Genomic DNA, 20,688 nt, shown 5'->3' with positions numbered 1-20,688 from the left:
GTTACAAGCATTGGTGGCAGATCCACCCTTCATAGATTTTCACCATGATAAAGTGGTTCTACACACGCATCCATAGTTTCTACCGAAAATTGTCACGGAGTTTCATCTCAATCAGTTGATTGTTCTATCAGTGTTTTTTCCTATCCTCATTCTCATGCAGGAGAAACCGCTTTGCATACTTTGGACTGTAAATGTGTTTTGGCCTATTACAGGTGTAGGCAATTCTGGTCCTCGAGAGCCGGAGCCAGGTCAGGTTTTCAGGATATCCACAATAAATATGCATGAGATAGATTTGCATCTCAAGGTGGCAGTGCATGCAAATCCATCTCATACATATTCATTGTGGATATCCTGAAAACCTGACCTGGCTCCGGCTCTCGAGGACAGGAATTGCCTACCCCTGGTCTATTACGTTGACCGGACAAAGCCTCATTGTACTTCTCCACAACTCTTTGTCTCATTTGATCCAAACAAGTTGGAGCATCCTGTTTCCAAGAGAATGATTTCCAACTGGCTGGCTGCTTCTATCTCATTCTGTTATGCTCAAACTGGACTAACACTGGAGAGTCGTGTCACAGCCCACAAAATTAGAGCTATGGCAGCTTCTGTTGCTTTCCTCAGATCTATTCCCATTGAGGAAATCTGTAAAGCTGCCACCTGGTCCTCGGTTCATACATTCACTTCTCACTATTGTCTGGAGTCCTTCTCCAGACGGGATGGGCATTTTAGCCATTACAAAATTTACAAAATTTATTTTCCTAAAGGCCAACACTCCCACCATCCCATTCTTGTTAGCTTGGAGGTCACCCATCAGTGAGAATATGCTGCCTGCTTGTCCTGGAATAAAGCACAGTTACATACCGTAACAGGTGTTATCCAGGGACAGCAGGCAGATAGTCTCACAACCCACCCACCTCCCCGGGTTGGCTTCTTAGCTAGCTTATCTTAACTGAGGGACCGCACGCCTACATTGAGTGGGAAGGCACTGGCGCATGCGCGGTGTGGGCTATTGTGAACTTTCTAAAAGACTTAAAGTGGCGATGCACTTTTAAAGTGGTTTGTACCGGGGCTCCGTCAGTGACGTTGCCCATCAGTGAGAATATCTGCCTCTTGTCCCTGGATAACACCTATTACGGTAAGTAACTGTGCTTTTCCTACTTAGTGGGGAATTTAAGAGGCATATTTTATGGCCTTTAGGGAAATCATGTGTTTTCTCTGAAATAGAGTGCTTATTACATAAGTCTCATATTCTCATTATACTGTTAGGACCACTTGCTACTGCCACATGCTATAAAATAAAATGTATTTATTTGTACATATATTATTTGGCCTGTTTTTTGCTTGCCAGTTTCTTAAGGGGTTTAGAGCTTGGATCCAATTTTAGAAAAACATCTGGAGTGCAACTTCTAATTTCCATCACACATATATTTTTCCCCTTGCACTGTTCTCCTGAGGGAAACAAGAGCATCTGTGGGCAATCCTGAAACATTACCTGATATGCCCACAGGTTCTCACCTCCCTTAAAGTGCATTCTTTCTTGAGCAGTAGAATTGAAGGAGTAGGAAAAGTGTTGTGGAAAGATCAATGCATGCCCTTGCAGAATTAGATTATGTGAGAGTTTAAATGTCGGTGCTATTGGATGACAGCTATTTGACGTCCATTTGTTTATCTAAGCCATAAATGTCAAACACAAGGCCCACGGGGCAAATCCGGCCCTCCTGGCCATTTTATGTGGCCTGCAGTGACTGTGCTGCGTTCAAGTGCCTGACTGTGTAGCCCTAGCCCCAGCCCCAGTGGTGCTCCGAACGCCTGAATGCTCTGCCCCAGTCCCAGCGGTGCTCCAAGTGCCTTACCACGCTGCCTCAGTACCCATTTGCAGGCAGAAGAACCCAGTCCCAGTGTAAAAGCTAGGGCGCTCCACCCAAGTGCCTGACTGTGCTTGTTGTTGTTTTCAGAACATGATTAATGCACAAGGATGGCATGTGATATGGTGTCTCAGGGTGAGGAAGGATCTATACTTTTACTAAGACTAAGTGTCTTAATTAAAAAATTTGGCCCGCGACTTAGCCTGTGTTTTAGATTTCGGCCCCTTATGTGATTGAGTTTGACACCCCTGATCAATTTGTTAATTGAAACGGTATATCTCTGGCAAATGAAATGATAGAAAGATGTGGTTTGTTGCATTTCTTGATTACTTAGCCAGCTGAATAACTCAATTTCTAAGACTTGGTCCCTTTTCTTGGGTTATGACACATTTTAGATGGAGGGGCTAAACAAATCTCTAGCCCTGTCACTCAGTGTTCCAATTGAAGATGCTGTATTGAGCAAAATATTGGTACAGCCATAACCCTTCTAGTTTGTCCATTCTGCTCTCTGTCCTAATGGCTATAGAAAACAACTCTTAAATACAAAAAACAATGCTTTATCTTGGGGAAACTGGAATAAACTTGTTCATTCTGGCTTGACATGCCCCACTCCAGGTTTTCTGATACATAAATGAATTACTGTTAGCATACTTCCCCCCCCTTTTATAAAAGCATAGCGCAGTTTTTCGTGCTGGCTGCGGCGGTAACAGTTCCAACACTTATGGAATTCCTATGAGCTTAGGAGCTGTTACCGCTACAGCTGACGCTAAAAACCGCACTATGCTTTTCTAAAAGTTTTTATATATCTTTGACCCCTCTGGAATCTTTTACAGTAGGCAAAGTTGCTGCCCTATCAACATCTGGGATAGGACAAAGCAGATTTGTGTTTTTGAGGTTGAAGTGTAAGTACTTGCTACATTTCATCATATTAATTTATGTAAATGTGATAAAAATAGCTGCGCAGCTCTATTCAACAGACTCAAATGAGGAAGGGAGCTGGTGTAAGAAAAATTTTTCAGCTGCTGCTGCAAAATTATTATATTTATAAAACAGATATTCATTCTAGTCTGGCACACTTTTAGATGCAGATGATAGGTGAAGTCCTTCTGTTTGCAGTACATATCAGTAATCTAAGAATATAGCATAATTTTGAAGGTTTGGCTTTGAAACACTGATCATTAGGACAAAAGTGTTTAATTTTAATTTTTGGTTTTCCAGATGATTGCAAAAGGAAAAAATGCATCAGAATTATTTCCTGCTGTTGTGAAGAATGTGGCCAGCAAAAATATTGAGGTACTGTCTCAAAAGTGAGAAAAATGGACAATATGAGTTTAATTAATGCAAACTTTAAATTATTTGTTAAATTAATCTATTAAAATTTTTATAAAATGACAAGCTCAGAATAAAACTGAGCTTTAATTTTAGATTTTAATTAAAGGGGCTGTTAGATTTAGGTATGGCAGTGTGATATGTATCTTTAATATTTTCTTAACTATGTAATATTGGTACACTCAGAAGGATAATTTTCATAGCTTTTTAAACAAATAAGTAGACTGTCTGAAAAGTCTTTACTCAACATGACTAGAATGTACTTATTATGAGAAAATGTGTTTGGGGTTTTTTTGGGGGGTTAGTAAAAATTAATAAAGTGTGATTTATTTATTTTTAATGAAAAAATAACCTACAAGTTGCACATCTATTTATTTGAAGAGTTTTATATTCAGGGACATTCCTTTGGGTACTTTGTGCCTATGCCAAGTTTTTCAAGGGGAACCATATTTTTCACTTATTGTTTTTGAAAATTGCTAACCCATCTTTTATGTAATTCAGGTTAAGGCAACATACAACCCCCCCCCCAAAAAAAAAAACAAAAAACAACCAAACCCCAGCTAAACAGAAAAGAGAAGGAATGACATTCTACTAATAGGAAAGTACCGTATTTTCACGCATATACCGCGCACACGGGTATAGCGCGCGGGAAACCTAAATTTATGTAAAGAAATTATTATATACCGCGCACACGCGTATACTGCTCCATGAATTTAAATCTCCTTCTGCCGTCCCGACTCTCCTCTCGCTGCCCTGTCCTCTGCCCCGAGTCTCCTCTCGTACCGACTCTCCTTTCGCTGCCCTGCCCCGAGTCTCCTCTTGTCCCGACTCTCCTTTCGCCGCCCTGCTCTCTGCCCCGAGTCTCCTCTCATCCCGACTCTCCTTTCGCCGCCCTGCCCTCTGCCCCGAGTCTCCTCTCGTCCCGACTCTCCTTCGCCGCCCTGCCCTCTGCCCCGAAGGACCGCTCGCACCCCCCCGACGTCCTATTCATCCCCCAGCGCCCCCCCCCGCACGGAGAAGCTGCCTACCGTTGGTTCCCGATGCCAGTGAGCCCGGCTGCTTCCTCTGACAGCGGTCCCGCCCCTTCTCTGAGCCCTGCGCTGCTTCCTCTGCCGGCGGTCCCGCCCTTTCTCTGACGTCAGAGAAGGGGCGGGACCGCCGGCAGAGGAAGCAGCGCAGGGCTCAGAGAAGGGGCGGGACCGCCGGCAGAGGAAGCAGCAGGGCTCACTGGCATCGGGAACCAACGGTAGGCAGCTTCTCCGTGGGGGGGGGGCTCTGGGGGATGAATTGGACGTCGGGGGGGTGCGAGCGGTCCTTCAGGGTGGGGCAGGGGGATGAATAGGATGTCAGGGGGGGGGAACTATGTAAAAAAAAAATTCACATCAATTTCCTGGAGCTCAGAGCAATGTATTATGCCTTCAAGTCCTTCCATCATCTTCTCTGACCCCAAGTCCTTCTCCTTTGCACGGACAATCAAGTAGCAATGTACTACATAAACAAGAAAGGAGGCATGGGCTTTCTCCTGTTATGTCAGGAAGCCCAAAAAATCTGGACTTGGGCAATGGCTTGCAACCTTTTCTTAAAGGCTGTCTACACGCATATAACGCGCGTGGTTATGCTCGGTTTGTAAAATCGTGTATAGCGTGCGCGTTATATGCGTGAAAATACGGTAAATACACATAAACTACTGCTACTACAGAAATAAGTCAAAGATGACCCCAAGGTTGCAAGCCGTCGAGACAGGGAGGATGTGAGTGTTATTTATTATTTCTATAGCTCTACCAGATACATGCAGCGCTGTACATTAAACACACAAGACATGGTCCCTGCTCGAGAAAGCTTACAATCCAAATTATGACTGACACACAGGACACAGGGTAACTCAGTATATGATACTTATGAAGGGACATACAAAGGGATGAAGGTAGAGAGCAAAGGGACGATAGAGGACATGAGAAACGGATATAGTATGTTAACAAGTTGGAAGCATTAGGACTTAAATGCAGCTTCAAAAAAGTGAGCTTTGAGCTTGGATTTGAATACCGCCAGAGATGGAGCCTGACATACTGATTCAGGCAGGTTGCTTCAGGCATACTGTGCAGCAATGCAGAAGGGACGGAGTTGGCAGTTGAGGAGAAGGGAGCCAATGAAGTGACTTGAGGAGAGGGGTAACATGAGAATAATGACCCTAGCAGAATTCTGAACAGATTGAAGAGGGGAAAGATGGGTTAGCAAGAGACCTGTGAGAAGCACATTGCAGAAATCCAGGCAAGAGGTGACGAGGGCGTGGATAATGGTCTTGGCAGCGTGCTCAGAAAGAAAACTACAGATTTTAGCAAGGTTGTATAGAAAGAAGCGACAAGTTATGGCGGTTTGTTAGATATGCGAAGAGAAGGACTGAGATGAGTCAAAGATGACCCCAAGGTTGCGATCCACCGAGACAATGAGGAGGAGGAGAGTGTTATCCACCGAAATAGAGGACATAGGGAGAGGAGAGGCAGGCTTAGGAGGAAAGATAAGGAGTTCCGTTTTGGCCATGTTGCTGGCCATGTTGCCGCCGAGCCCTCGCCGTTGCCAAGGGGAGAGGAGCGTGGGAGCACTGCTCCGCCCCCTCCCGAAACTACAGGAGAGCCCCGACCTTAAAGCAGGTCGCACCAACAGCGCGCCGCCGTTCGGCGTGCCGACGAAGGCGCACTACTAAGGCGCGTGCGCCTTAGCACGCGCCTTTGCGAAGTGCCGGCGAGGGGTGCCTGCATGGAAACGCTAGACTCACATTCAGGAACCACTCAACCAAACCTCCCATCCTGAACACAGAGGCAGTGACCTACTTCCACGACTGGTCCCCCGGAACCACGGATCTAAACCAGGCAGACCCACCTGACAAGCTCCGAAAAAAAAACAAAAAAAACTGAACAGACCCCTAACTGACCGGACACCTGCACTACGAATCAGGACCAAGAACTCCTACCCGATAAGTATCATTGAAACTGAAATATCTCCCTATAGTCAACAGTCTCGTAATTGTATAACCTTTAACTTAACCTGTAACTGTGTCAATAGACAATAGTCTCATAATTGCATAGCTGTTAACTCAACTTGTAACTGTGTAACCCTACAACTATATGATCAATAGCCTTGTAATTGTTTAACTGTGTAACAACCTCCAACCTGCTATTATGTAATAACCTCTAACCCGCAAGTATGTAACATTATAGCACCTTTGTAGCATCCTCCAACCCGTAACTACCATAGTTGCCTTTAGCCCCATACAACAGTACAGCTGCCAAACCCCCCCTCTCCTCACACGTCAGTCATATAGACACCACTGCCTGATCACCATCCAAATAGCATTTCAACCCGTTAAGACACAACAACAACAACAACAAAAAAAACCTTCACAATCTTCCATCAACAATCCCTTTCCCCTCCAAGTGCGCCACTATGGCCTGGTCTAACTCTCACCAATGCGCTATACTACTCCTACTCTACCTACTCACCACCAAGATATGCACAGCCGACCCAATATACTCTGCCCCCATCCCAGTTTACTATTCCTCATACCGTCTGGCAAAACCCAGATCTCACACACTCACACCTCTCACACCACACGACCACCTAAACACAGGTCCTTTCCCATCCCTCAATCCTCCTACCCCCCACAAACCAAGCAAGCACCGCATGAACCAACCAAACCACAAACCAACCAAGCACTGCATGAAAAAACAAAAAACACTGAAAAAACTAGCCTACTCCCACAATTCCCCAACGGACCCCACCAACTACCAGAACCTTCAAGGTTACTACCTAAACATAAGATCGATGAGGAATAAATCCATCCTGATTAAAGACTGGCTGACCGAAACCAATCCCGACTTTGTCTTACTTGCTGAAACCTGGTTACTATCAGACACAGACATCATCATCAAAGACTGTCTCCCTCCAGGCTTCAAGATTTTGTCCCTAGCCAGAACCAGGGGAAGGGGAGGAGGCCTAGCAATAATCTTCAAAGACCATCTAAACTGCACCACACTCAACACCAAATCCTCCCCCAACCTAGAAATACTAGCCGCCTCACTAACTTCAAAGGCCTTTGCCTCCTCCCTAACAATCACTCTCTTTTATATCCCCCCCAAAAAATGGACGGTAGCCAGGGAGGACTTCGCTGAATTTTTATTAACCAACTCTTTAGCAAGCCCATACAACCTTCTATGCGGTGACATCAACATTTACCTAGAGCAAACAGATCAGCCAGATATATCCGACCTCTGGTCACTAATCTCACAGCTAGGTTACTTCAAACACCCACCCATCGTAACCCACCAAAGAGGTCACCAGTTAGACCTGGTGACCTTCTCCGCCAAAGAACCAATCACTCCCAAATTCGTGTGGAAACAAGACAACTGGACAGACTCCCTATGGTCCGACCACAAACTTTGTAGCTTCTCCATTCACTACCAACAAAAAACCACCATAAACAGAAAAGCAAGAAACACCAAAACCCACACCACTAGAGGCAAGATCGACCCGAACGAATTCTGGTCCCGCTACGAAACTATCACAAAACAAAACGAAGAAACGGACCAAATCATGACCACCTGGATCAAAGACAGCACAAACATTCTAAACGAAATAGCCCCCTTAAAAACCAGCAGAATTAGATCCTCAAACTAGGAGGGCTGGTTTGACCTAGAGCTACTACAGGCAAAAAAGGACCTCAGAAAATTGGAGAGACAATGGACCAAATCTGGAACCCAAGAGCACAGAATAGAATGGAGACTCAAACTAAAAAACTACAAAACCCTAACCAAGGATAAACGAAAAAACTTCTATGCCCAAAAAATTGGAAATGTCACAATCAACAGTAGTAACCTCTTCAAACTGGTCAACGATCTTTACAGTCTCGAGACAGTTACCGACAACCAGGACGAAGAACCCACACTAACTGCCAACTCCCTAGCCGACTTCTTCAACTCCAAAATACTGAAACTAAGATCTTCGATAACTGCCCCTGCCAATCCCCACGGGGACTTTCCAATCCTCCAAGACAACAACAGTTCCAAACCAGACCCGGGGTCCAGAGCAGACCTAAACTGGGATCAATTCACTACTATCGATTGGCAATCCTTCAACAAATTCTATAACAAATATACCAACTCCTTCTGTAGACTAGACACCTGCCCCCCTAACGTTATGAAAACGGCTCCAATCCACTTCAAAGCAAATATGCTGGCATGGGTTAACCTCCTACTATCTACCGGAAGCTTCCCAGCAGAACAAGGCCACATCTCGATCACCCCAATCATAAAAAACACAAAAGAACCACCCAATATCCCGTCCAACTACAGACCGATCGCAAGCATCCCACTATTCACCAAAATAGCAGAAGGGGTGGTTAATGCCGAACTTACCACATACCTTGATAAATTCAATATCCTAAATGACAATCAATCAGGCTTTCGCTCCAACCACAGCACCGAAACCATTATAGCCTCTCTCCTAGACCACCTTCACACACTCTTCAGCCAAGGCTCCAGCGCCTTGATTGTACAACTCGACCTGAGCAGTGCATTCGACCTGGTCGACCACAACATTCTCCTTGACTGCCTCACCTACATAGGCATCTCGGGCCAGGTCCTTAACTGGTTCCACGGGTTCTTACGGAACAGATCATACAGGGTATTCAAAAACGACGCCTTCTCATATAGCTGGGAGAACTCCTGTGGCGTACCACAGGGCTCCCCCCTGTCTCCCACCCTGTTCAACGTCTACCTCGCCTCCCTAGGAAACCTTCTGCAAAACCTCAAGCTCAAATTTTTTATCTACGCAGATGACATCACTATAATCTTCCCGCTAACCAGTTTCACATCAGAGCTCCTTACCTTCCTTTCAAGCATATTCAATCAGATAGAACACTGGATGTTATCATATAGACTAAAACTAAACCCGGATAAAACAAAATTCTTCCTAGCAACCCCCAAAGATAAAATCAAAGACACCACAATTCAAGTAAAAGGATCCGTTTTCCCCCTTGAACAAAACCTAAAAATACTGGGCGTCGCACTAGACAAACATCTATCCCTTGACAAACACACGGACAATACCGTCAGAAAAAGTATCTCGGTGCTTTGGAAACTCCGCACCATAAAAAAATACTTTGACGACACTTCATTCCGCCTGCTAGTACAATCCTCCATCCTTAGCATATTGGACTACTGCAATATCATTTACTTAAGCTCCACAAAAAAAACCATCAGGAGACTCAAAATGATCCAGAACACTGCTGTCCTCCTCATATTCGGCCTGAAAAAATGGGAACACATCACCCCTTTCTACCACAAACTCCATTGGCTGCCATTAGAATCCAGAGTCCTATTTAAATTCACCTGCTTCTGCTATAAAACAGTATTTGGTTTATCCCCAAGCTACATCATCCCTCACTTCGCCCTGAATCACAGCATCAAGGACTCCCGCAGAATCCAACTATTCGCCTACCCCTCCCTTAAACTTTGCCACTCTAAAAAATTCCTCGACAAAACCCTCGCCTTCCAAGCCACTAAGCTAAACCCATGGTTATCCCAAATGGCCCTCAAGGCCCCCAACTACCTCGGCTTTAGAAAACTACTCAAAACCCGCCTCTTCCAAGACCAGGATCCCAACGCCCCTTCTATCTAACAACCCCTCTCCCCTCTACATCCTTCCCTCACCCCCCCCTGGCAACTTTGATCAATTTGTTATTGAACCGCTTGTAACCCCGCTCAACTGATGTAAACCACTTGTAACCTTGTTTAATTGATGTGAACCGCCTAGAACTCTTCCGGGTATGGCGGGATACAAAAATAAAGTTATTATTATTATTATGTTTAACTTTAGATGACCCTGGGCAAGTTACTTAATCCTCTATTGCCCTAGGTACAAAATAAGTACCTGTAGATATGTAAACTGCTTTGAGTGTGGTTGTATAACTACAAAAAAGTGTTATACAAATCCCAATCCCTTTCCAATGTCAAACAGGGGCTGGATTGGCATAGAAATTTCGGGTGTAGAGAGGTAGATTTGCAGATCGTGAGCCGAGAGATGCTATTGGAAGCCTTGGGAGGAGATCAGAGTTCCAAGGGAGGAAGTGATATTCAAACTCAAAATATTAAATGGCAAAATCTATAAGTAATAAGTACTTTAAGACAAAGTGGATAGCTAGTCTCCTCCTAAAATGTTGAGCTGATTATTTAAAATATTTATTACCTACACTATCCACAGATCTAGACAGGGTACAATGAAAACATAAATCAAACTGTAAACATAGAACATAGAAGATGACGGCAGAAAAGGGCTACAGCCCATCAAGTCTGCCCACTCTGCTTACCCACCCCCTGTCTATATCCTAATGTATATCATATAAATTAATTCTCTCATTAATATAATGCAAGGGTAGTATTTTAGCCAGTCACTGACATGTTCTCATGTTTAAAAAAAACCTTGGTACAGTACCTGATCACCAAACCCTAAATTATCTGTTATTGAATGCCTTTGTAAATAGTAACTTCAGTTGTTTTCTAAAAGTGCTGTAATTTATTCTAATCTCTGCTGTTGAATGATTTTATTCAAATGAGTGATTATGTATTTGTTAGTCAATAAGATTTATTAGAGTAAGTTTGCCACAGTCTATAGTTTTGAATTGAAGATTTCCTGCATCATGTAGCTTTAGGTGAGTTTTGTTTAAGCAGTAATGCCTTTTGGGGAGGGTCCTGTTTGTCCGTTCATTTCTATGCACTAATAAGAAGAGAGAGGCAAAGGCCAAGGGCAGGTTGAATGAGGTAAAGCGACTCAATGCTGATTTTCAAAGAGTAGCCAGAAAAGACAAGAACAACTTCTTGAATGTTCAATACATGAACTTCGAAGAAACCTATAAGAAGGGCCACACCAGGGAATTATTCACCATGGTGAAACAAGTGAAAAAACCTTTCTCAGCATGAAATTAGTGATCAGCAGGACATCAAGCAGAGATGGAAAGAATACATAGAGGAATTATACATCAGCATCATGAGTACCCTAAAGAACTTGGGGGTCAAGAGGAAGCAAAACCAGACCTATTGGAAAGTGAAGTGGATTGGGCGCTGAAGCAGCTGCCAAACAACAAAGCACCTGGCATTGATGGAATCCCTGCAGAGCTGCTCAAACCAGTGCCAAGAGCCACACTGATAGCACTATGCCAGACGATCTGAAGGACATGCATATGGCCAAAGGACTGAAAATGATAAGTTTTTATCCCACTGCTGAAGAAAGGCAACGCCAGGGACTGTACCAACTATAGAGCAATTGCTCTTATCTCCTATGCCAGTAAGGTGCTTCTAAAGATCATTCAAAGGTGCTTAGGAAAAATCCTTGATCAAGAAATTCCTGATGCCCAAGCTGGATACCGTAAGGGCAGAGAGATTTGATCACATTGCAAACTTGGGGTGGTTAATAGAAAAAGTGAGGGAATACCAGAAGAAGCTCTACCTGTGCTTCATTGATTATATCAAGGCTTTTAACTACGTTGAACATGACAAGATTGTGAAAGCACTAAGTGAGGTAGGAGTGCCAGGGCACCTGATCAGGTTAATCAGATTGCTCTACTACAAACAAGAAGCTACAGTGTGAATCAGGCATGAAGATGCAGAATGGTTCAAGATCAAAAAGGGTACAAGACAAGGATACACCTCTACTTCTGCATAGAAGTTGAAAAGAAGAATCATGAGGAAGGTGAACTTAGATGATTCGAGTGTTGGGATGAAAATAGGTAGAAAAACCATCAGCAATCAGAGATACGCAGATGATACTACCCTGCTGGCAGAGAGTAAAAAGGACCTCACGAAGGTGATCCTGAAGCTGAAAGAAGAAAGCGAGAAGATGGGACTTTACTTGAACATCAAGAAGATCAAAAACATGACTACCGTTAACAAGAAAGTCCATATAAAAATCAATAATGAAGAAATAGAAGTAGTTGACAGTTTTGTTTTCCTTGGGTCTTTCATTGATCACAGTGGCAGTTCAACAGCAGAAATCAAGCTTCAATTAGCACTGAGGCGTGCAGCCATGATGAGCATGGACCAAATATGGAAGTGGAAGGTCATCTTAGTCACCATCAAACAAAAAGTGGTCACTGCCAGTGTGTTCCCAATCATGACATATGGCTGTGAGACATGGACATTCATGAAAGCAGATAGAAGAAAAATGGATGCCTTCAAGCTGTGGTGCTAGAGAAGACATCTACAAATCCTATGGACAGCTAGGATCACCAACAAAGATGTTCTTGATCATATAAACCCAGAGTTGTTCCTGGAAAGCAAGATTACCAGACAGAAACTGACCTATTTTGGACATGTGATGAAGGCAAATTCACTGGAAAAGGAGGTACTGCTTGGAATAGTCAGTGGTAAAAGGAAGCAGAAGTTGGCTGGATACCATCAAGAACAACACAGGAATGTTCATCAAGCTATTGAAAGAAGCGATGGAAAACAGGGAAGCATGGCAAGGTCTGGCCTACAGAGTATACAAGGGTCAGACACGACTGAATGAATACTAGTAGTAGTAGCTTGCATATGTGCAAGCAAACATATATGTGTAGGGTAGGTAGAGTGGCAGTGCAGACTTGGGAATCCCTGGTTCCCAATGGCAAAGAGCAGCATGGCAAACCTGAAGAACTGGTGGAGGTCCCTAGGATATGCCAGCAAGGATTGATTTGCCTTTCGAGAAGGGACAGAGCAGTTGAGAAGGCAGAGCATAAGAGAAGAGGCAAGGTTAGAAGGAGAAGGAAAGTATGGAAAAAGGTGAGAAGAGTTGGAGGGAATGAAAAGGGGTGGCAGGAAACAGAGAGAAATACAATGTTAGGTGTCTGAGGAGTATAAGAGTGGATGGAAAGTGGAGCTGACTTAAGGGATCATAGCAACCTGAAGCCACCATTTGAACCATTGACATCTGCTCGTCTTAAGTTTTTAACTTGGAAAGTGGTCTTCTTGATATCTGTCACTTCTGTTCATCGAGTGAGTGAACTTCAAGCACTTGTTTCTGACCTACCTTTTGCAGTGTTCCATCATGACAAGGTGGTTCTCAGAACTCATCATAAATTCCTTCCCATGGTAGTCACAGAATTTGTAGTGAGCTCATTTAGGATGAAGGCATATAGTAGTTGAGCGAAGTCCGGTTCTAAGAAGTATTATCTGAATTTACTTAGCTGCTGGAGAAAGTAGAACAAGGTGGATACTACTTGGGAGATATGGTCGGAGAGTGACAGGTCCCAGTCAAGGATCACCCCTAGGCTGCGTACTTTGTCTTTGGCTGGGGCTGTGGGTTGAGTGTGGGCGGGGCTGTGGGTGGAGTGTGGGCTGGGTCATATGTTCACTTTTTTTGTCTTTACAAATATGGTAACTCTAATTTCAGATCCCCTGTTTGAGTATCTGGACAGTGCTCGGTGCTAACTTAACCTACATCCTCTACAGAAGAACACTGGGAAGCAGGGAGTTTAAATGGTGATGATCTTTCCCTGGAGGACTTCTCAATGGAGTCTGAAGATTTGTCCTAAGAGGAAAGGGATGATGTCCAAGTAGTTTATTTGTTGTAGTTATGTAGTCCCTTATTTATCAAGTTATCCACCTCCCATTGCATTTCAACAGCTTTGCAGAAGCAGACTCTATGGTCATCCTAAGTCCTTTATGCTTCATAGAGCTTTGCCATATATGTTTTTATGCAGAACGGGAAGTCCAGCATTGGCTTTCAGGATTCCAGATTAATGAATAAGTATGGCACTGCTGAGACCCTTCCAGCCCAACCACACTGCTGTAGTTCTCCTGGCTGGGACCATCAATCCTTCTTTTGTCTTGCCAAAGTACAGTGTCGTGAAAGTAAAAGCCTAAAATATTTGTCCCAAAGAGCAGCCTGATATGATAGTGTTGCTGCACAAACTCGGCCGTCGGGCAGGTTCAAGGTAACTGCTCTCCTGGGAAACCTGGGCATTTAGATTTCCTTTTCACCATATCAAGGTAGAAATATTTCATAAGGATCGCCACGACGTCCCAGTACAGCTTTGAACCGCCATCTTGTCAAGCTCCACCTGATTCTTTGAAATTCTTAACGATTGGAGTAATAATAATAGACCTTTCATTTAGCGGAAATTCTTCCAAGACTAGAAGATGAGTTAACCAATTAAATAATTCCATTTTAAAGCTTATAGGTGCAACTTTCATAATGGCTGATGAGCAATGATCCAAAGTGCAATAAGATTTTATATATTTGTTATAAAGCTTTATAAACTGATTCCAACTGTAACTCCATCTATTTAAGTCTAACCAAAAAGAGTCTTCAAAGACTTCAGTGGATTCAGAACACTGCAGCCAAGCCGGTCTTCTCAAAAAGCAAATATGATCATGTTTCCCCACTCCTGTCCAAACCTCACTGGCTACCAGTAATTTTCAGGGTTCACTTTAAATGCACCTGCCTAGCTTTTAAGATCCTACACAGCATCCTCCCTCCCCTAATTCCACTATCCTGGAACTCCTTGAGTCCTGATTCCACCAGATCCACCCCAAAACTTAAACTATCCTTCCCCACACTAAAAGATATCCTCTGCGAGAGAAAATTAGGGAAATCTCTCTTCTTCAGAATCACCGTGCTTTGGAATAACCTTACTGCCCCACTACGGAATCTGGGCTCCTTCCAACTATTCTGAAAGCACCTGAAAACTAGACTATTCTCAAAAAATGTAATGCTCTCTTCCCCCTATTCCCAACCTCTAACCACATTATGCTGTACCTTCCTAACATTAAGTTCTTGTAAACCGCGCCAAGCTCCATAATTATGGAGATGATGCGGTATATAAACTTAAGGTTTAGTTTAGTTTAATAAACCTTCCTTTTCTCCTTAAGTAGAAGTTTGTAAACAAACTTTGCAAAAATCAAACACATTCCAGTCCTAGACTACTTACCGTAATGCAAGATATCAGATATGCACATTTCCAAAAGCTGGCATATTACAACTAATTAGGAGTGCACATTTAATGTGATAATGTGTGTGTAGGGAGGATTATTGAGAGGGAGTGTTGCTGGAAATAGAGGATGGAAAACAAAGAAGGAAAATGGTGACTGTGAATTGAGGTGAGAAATTGTGACAATGGAGTGTAGTGGTGGGGAGAGAGAAGGGAAGAAATGGTGGACCATGGATGGAGGGAAGAGAAGAGATGGTGCCCATAGAGGGAAGGAGTGATGAATAGAGATGGTGCATGTGGAGAGGAGGGGAAAGGGAGAGAATTTATAGCCCTTGCTTTGTTTTCAGATTTTCTTTTCTTTTTTTTTTTTCCTTTAATTCTCTTTCCAGGGCCTCCTGTCCTTTTTACATTTATTTTCCCTGTTCACCATCCATTTTCCGTCTGTGTCCTTAGTCTATTGTATTCAGCATCTCTTTTTTTGTGCCTCTCTCCCTATGCTTCTGTGTCCAGAATTGCCCCTTTGCATTTCTCTTCCTCCCTGTCTAGATTCTTCCCTTATTCTGCACCCACTCCATCCCTGGGCTAGCATTTCTTCCTCTTCCACTCCTCTCTCCTCTATTGTTGGCATCTCTCTCTCTTCATCTTCTTTTTTGATTCTGGTTCTTCTGCTCCCCCTCCCCTGTGCGGATCCATCCCCACCCCCACCACAGTCCAAGCATCTCTCTATTTCTGCTCCACTCATGCCTAGCATCTGTCCATCTCCCCCTAGTCTTGCTTCTCTTCCTGTGAAGACCAGGTATCTCTCTCTAGCCCGCTCCCCCACCCACCGGTGATCCTCCAAAATTGTGGTGGGTGGCCAGTAGAAGCAATGAAGAAAGCAGGGTGTTCCTGCTGTGTCCCTCCCAGGGTCTTTCCTATGCAACATCCTGTCTCTTCTGTGTTGCAATTTCTGTGGATAGGATGTGACAAAGAAGAGGCCTTGGTGGTTCTGGCTCTGCCTGCTACCTGCTGCAGCTTTAGAGGAAGGGAGAAAGTGATATCAAAACAGTGAGGGGAGGGAGCAAGGAAGAGAGACAGATGGCAGTCAGTGGGGACGGAGAGCAGGGGACACCTTGGCTAGATGGCCCCTACTATTGGTCGACTCTGGGCTTTTTTGCTGAGTTCACTCAATGGTAGCCATTCCCCTGAGTCTGACCATGTATTAGAATTTGTATTTTCCTATATTAAGTAAAATCTAGTTGTACATTTAGCTTGAGGTTTGTTTTATTTTTAATACTAAATTTAAGTATACTAGAAAAAGTTTGCTAGTATTCTAAGCATTTTCCTCATTGCTTTTAATTGGGAAAAACTTCACCCTTTTAAAATTAAGAACTTAGAAATTGTAATACTACATACTTATGGTATAATAATTTGTAATGTTTTGTATGTGAATTTATAGAGTCCATCAAATAATCATGATAGTTTTTACTCTTTGCAAAGGGTGCTATTTTGTCTAAAAATATTAGAGGTTTTTTTTTTTTTTTTCACACCATGCTTAATCTTTGAAAACATTAGGGGGAAACACAAGAACATTTATTCTAACTTGCGAAAATCAAAGACCATTCATAGTGTTAAGAAATTGTCCTGTAAATTGTATTTTTACAAGTGCACGCTGCTCTAGACTCAGTTGGGATGTGTGTCATAGGTTGTTAAATGGCAAAAGGTACAAAAAGTGACATAGTATGGAATCAGTGATACAGAAAAAAAATAATCAAAGGTTTAGTCAATAAGTCATGAAGTTTGATGTACTACTATTGATAAACTAATTAAACAGATCTGCCTGTGTTTCTGAAGCCTAATGGGTCCCTGTTATGATTAGCTTCACAGCCGGGAGTGTTGTAACATTGAAAGAAAGTAAGTGTTAAAAGAATGGTATAGTCACGAAGCCCCAAGTACTCCCATTTCTGGTCTCAGAGTGGTTTCAAGGAAAGAAGGCTTTCTCTGACACCTGCAATTGTTCAGTGCATAGGCCTCTTGTGGTCAATATTGACTGATTCTAATCTAAAGCAGAACAAGAACAAATTTAGTGTTTTGCAACCTTCTGTGATTTAATATTGTTATGCCTTTTGCCTCAACTGGCACAAAAAATCCTTCTAAGACTAGTGACAGTACATAATTTTATTTTGTTAAGGAACAAATTTGTAATGATACAGTATATTTTACTCTAATGCTCTGAACATGTTGAGAGTTAAGGAATAAGAACATGGGTGCCTTTTTTATAAATAACTTTTTTTCTACTCTAAGAATGAAGTATGCTCAAAACTTTTTGTAACTGAATAGTATAGGAACACTTCTGCACTGATGTAAGAATTCTTATATTTGTTTGGTTTTGTGTTTTTAAGGTGTGAATAATGCTGTAATTTTAGTTGTAATGTTTTTTTTCTTCTACAGATAAAAAAATTAGTTTATGTTTACCTGGTCCGCTATGCAGAAGAGCAACAAGATCTGGCCCTTTTGTCCATTAGTACATTTCAGCGTGCTTTGAAAGTAAGTTGGAATATTCAAATACATTATCAGAAAATTAATTTTGAAAAAACAAAAGGTTCTAAGGAAGCACATGTGCAATCAGTGTAACTAGGAAGTACTGATTCTGTGAAGCTGGGTAAGTTTTAACTGAGATATCCTAGATAATGGAATGGAAAAATTATTGTTGCCATATTCAATAAAGCTGAATTGGAGAAAGAACTAGTTTTAATTTTAGCAGGTAAAAAAAAATGCAGAAAGTGTCCTGAAGTTCTCAATAAAACATTCTGTAGTTATTTTGCTTAGCAATAGTTTAAGGTGTGTGTGTGGGGGGGCAGGGGGTGGGGAGATGCATACTGGCACCCACCTAACCCCCAGCAAGCTCAAACCTGAATTGACCAGTGACCTGCGGGTCTGCGGGGACAAAGTTACCCAGAATTGACCGGTGGTGACTGGAAGAGACCCGAGTGACTGGAAGAGACCTGAGTGACTGGTGGTGACTAGAAGTGACCAGTCACTCATGTCTCTTCCAGTACCATATCATACTACAGATGGAATAGAGTCCATCAAATAATCATGATAGTTTTTACTTTTTGCAAAGGGTGCTGGAAGTGAGTGACTGGAAGTGACTGGTTACTAGAAGAGAGAGAGAGAAAGAAAGACCAGCGACGCCTGAGTGACCATTTTGGCTGTCTTTGGTCTTTTTCTCTCTTCTAGTCAGACTCCACTCTACAGTCAAATGATCGAACACAGGAATACTTCAACCAACAGGGAAAAATCTGTGTTTCGTTGGACTACTGTGTCACGGGTAGCACATCTGTCTTACTTACACCCCGCAGAAATATCCACTAAGCATATTTTAATGCTTCCAAAAAATGGCGACAGATGTAAGACAGATGTGCTTCCCCTGACACAGCAGTCCAGCAAAATGGGGATTTCCCTTTCAGGTGATGTATTCCTATGCCCGATCATTTGACTGTGGAGTAGAGTCTGTCGCAGCAGAGACTTTTTGAGGGTATAAACCAGCGTCTGGATCTACAGACAAAATGGGACCAGGACAGCAATTCAGCTAATTCTGGCTTTAATTGTGTCAGAGCTTATTGAACTGCTTCTAGTAATATATGAGATAGATTGAAACCTATAGATACACTGCTGAAGCAGTGTTAAAATCTTCTTTGGTATATTAATTTTTTGGCTTTATATGAGAAGAGAGTTCACAAATGGGGGGGGGGGGGGGGTTTCTGCAGCGATATGAGGAAAGAATGCCTATAAAGAGAACTTAAATTTGTTAAATGGAGATTTTTTAGACCTATGAAGCCAAACTGAGGTCTTTATTCTCCACTTTTTTATTTTTGTTCTTTTTGCTTGTTCTTCCTCAGAGTGGTTTTGGTTATTCAATCTTCTTATACTTGTGCTAGCACATTTCTTTTTTGTTTTATATATCAGTGTGCTATTCTCAATAGTAGAGTAATTGAAATCATCCATTATTATACTGTTGCCCAATTTGCTAGCATTCCTAATTTCTGAAAAACATTTCTTCATCTTTCTGCTCATTCTGTCCCAGAGGATGGTAGTGTAACCTTACCTTTATATTCCTTTCTTTCACACATTGAATGTCTTGCTGGATTCAATTGCCTCTTTAACATTTAGCGCAATCCTCCCCCCTCCAATTTGATCTACTTTATCCTTGTGATATAATTTATACTCAGGTAATACAGTGTTCCATTGATTGTCCTCCTTCCACCAGATCTCTGAGATGCCTATTATATCTACCTCATCATTCAGTGCTGTATACTCTAACTCTCCTATTTCATTTTTTAGGCTTCTAGCATTTATATATAGACACTTAAAATTGTGTTTTTTCCTTGTATCTACAGGCTGCTGAGAATATGACAGGGAAAATTTGAGTATTTCACTTTGCTTTCCTCTTAAACACTCCTGGCTTTCTTTCACCATTATTGAAACCTCTCTATTGGGACTTTCTAAATCTCCTGTTTCAATAGTACCCTTCAAGGATTCTTCACACTGAACCATCTGCTCCTGGGCGACTGTTGGCTTTCTGCCCCATCTCAGTTTAAAAGCTGCTCTATCTCCTTTATAAATGTTAGCACCAGCAGCCTGGTTCAAAAAATTGATCCCTAAATACCTTATAGTCTTGGTGACCCACAAATAAAAAGGAGATCTTCAACATGTTCAGATCAACAGGTTTTAAGTTGACATTAAAATCTTCAGTTTTAGCCATGTTGACCTTGAACCTGGAGACTTCTGCATACTGCTGAATTTTCCAAATTGATACCAAACTCACAAAGAACAAACTTATAAAGAATCTAATACATTTCACTGCAAGACCTCAAACATCCAGGGCACTACTTCAGTATTTTTTTATGCCCTTACAGGGGTGACAAGTTTATCATTGGTCTTTTTTTTTTTTTAGGCATATACAAAAATTGATATTAATTATTAATGGCAGGCTCGAAATTTCTGGTGTGTTTGTAATTTGTAAAAGAAGAGCACTTAGCTTTTGCCCGACGGCTGCCCAACCGTTTCACTTTATAGTTTCCTCAGGGGCTGTGCCTCTTCAAATATCCACACATAGGCCTTAATTTGCCTAAAATGAAACACAATTTTATTAGTGCATTACATGTGAAAATATTGACAAAACCTTATAAGAAAATTTTATAATTGATTTAGAAATATAATTTCTTAGAAAAAAATTTTAAATTTTAATATAAATTTTGATATCCAATTCCAGTATTTAATTTTTAATATTCATGCTAATATTTATTTGTTTTATTAAACAATGGCCCCTGTCTATAAAATGATGTCATCATAATGCATATGAACCATTCAAACTCTTTGTTAAAAGATTTATTTAAAAAATGTACATTAAAGGTCACAACTCTATGTTGTTAATTATAAATTTTAATCCTAAATTGACTCCTTCCCTCATATTTGAGAACAACTCTGTTTCACTCTTTATTTTGACCTGCTGTCTATTTAAATGCAGACATGCAAACTAAGCACATCTTTTATTGC

At 42.1% G+C, this 20,688-nt stretch overlaps 1 protein-coding gene across 2 annotated transcripts in view; it reads left to right on the top strand.

Moving 5' to 3' along the window:
- AP3B1 (adaptor related protein complex 3 subunit beta 1) overlaps positions 1 to 20,688 on the top strand; it is a 516,639-nt gene that overhangs the window by 74,353 nt on the left and 421,598 nt on the right. For both annotated transcript variants that reach the window (XM_033929417.1, XM_033929426.1), the window contains exons 3-4: positions 3,084 to 3,158; positions 17,581 to 17,676. In XM_033929417.1, the coding sequence (XP_033785308.1) occupies positions 3,084 to 3,158; positions 17,581 to 17,676 (171 nt within the window). The remainder of the gene's footprint in view (positions 1 to 3,083; positions 3,159 to 17,580; positions 17,677 to 20,688) is intronic.

This window comes from Geotrypetes seraphini, chromosome 1, assembly GCF_902459505.1.
Source record: "Geotrypetes seraphini chromosome 1, aGeoSer1.1, whole genome shotgun sequence".
Classification (NCBI taxonomy): Eukaryota; Metazoa; Chordata; class Amphibia; order Gymnophiona; family Dermophiidae; genus Geotrypetes; species Geotrypetes seraphini.
Note: the sequence above shows the minus strand (reverse complement) of the source record. Positions and strands in the feature narration are given on the sequence as shown.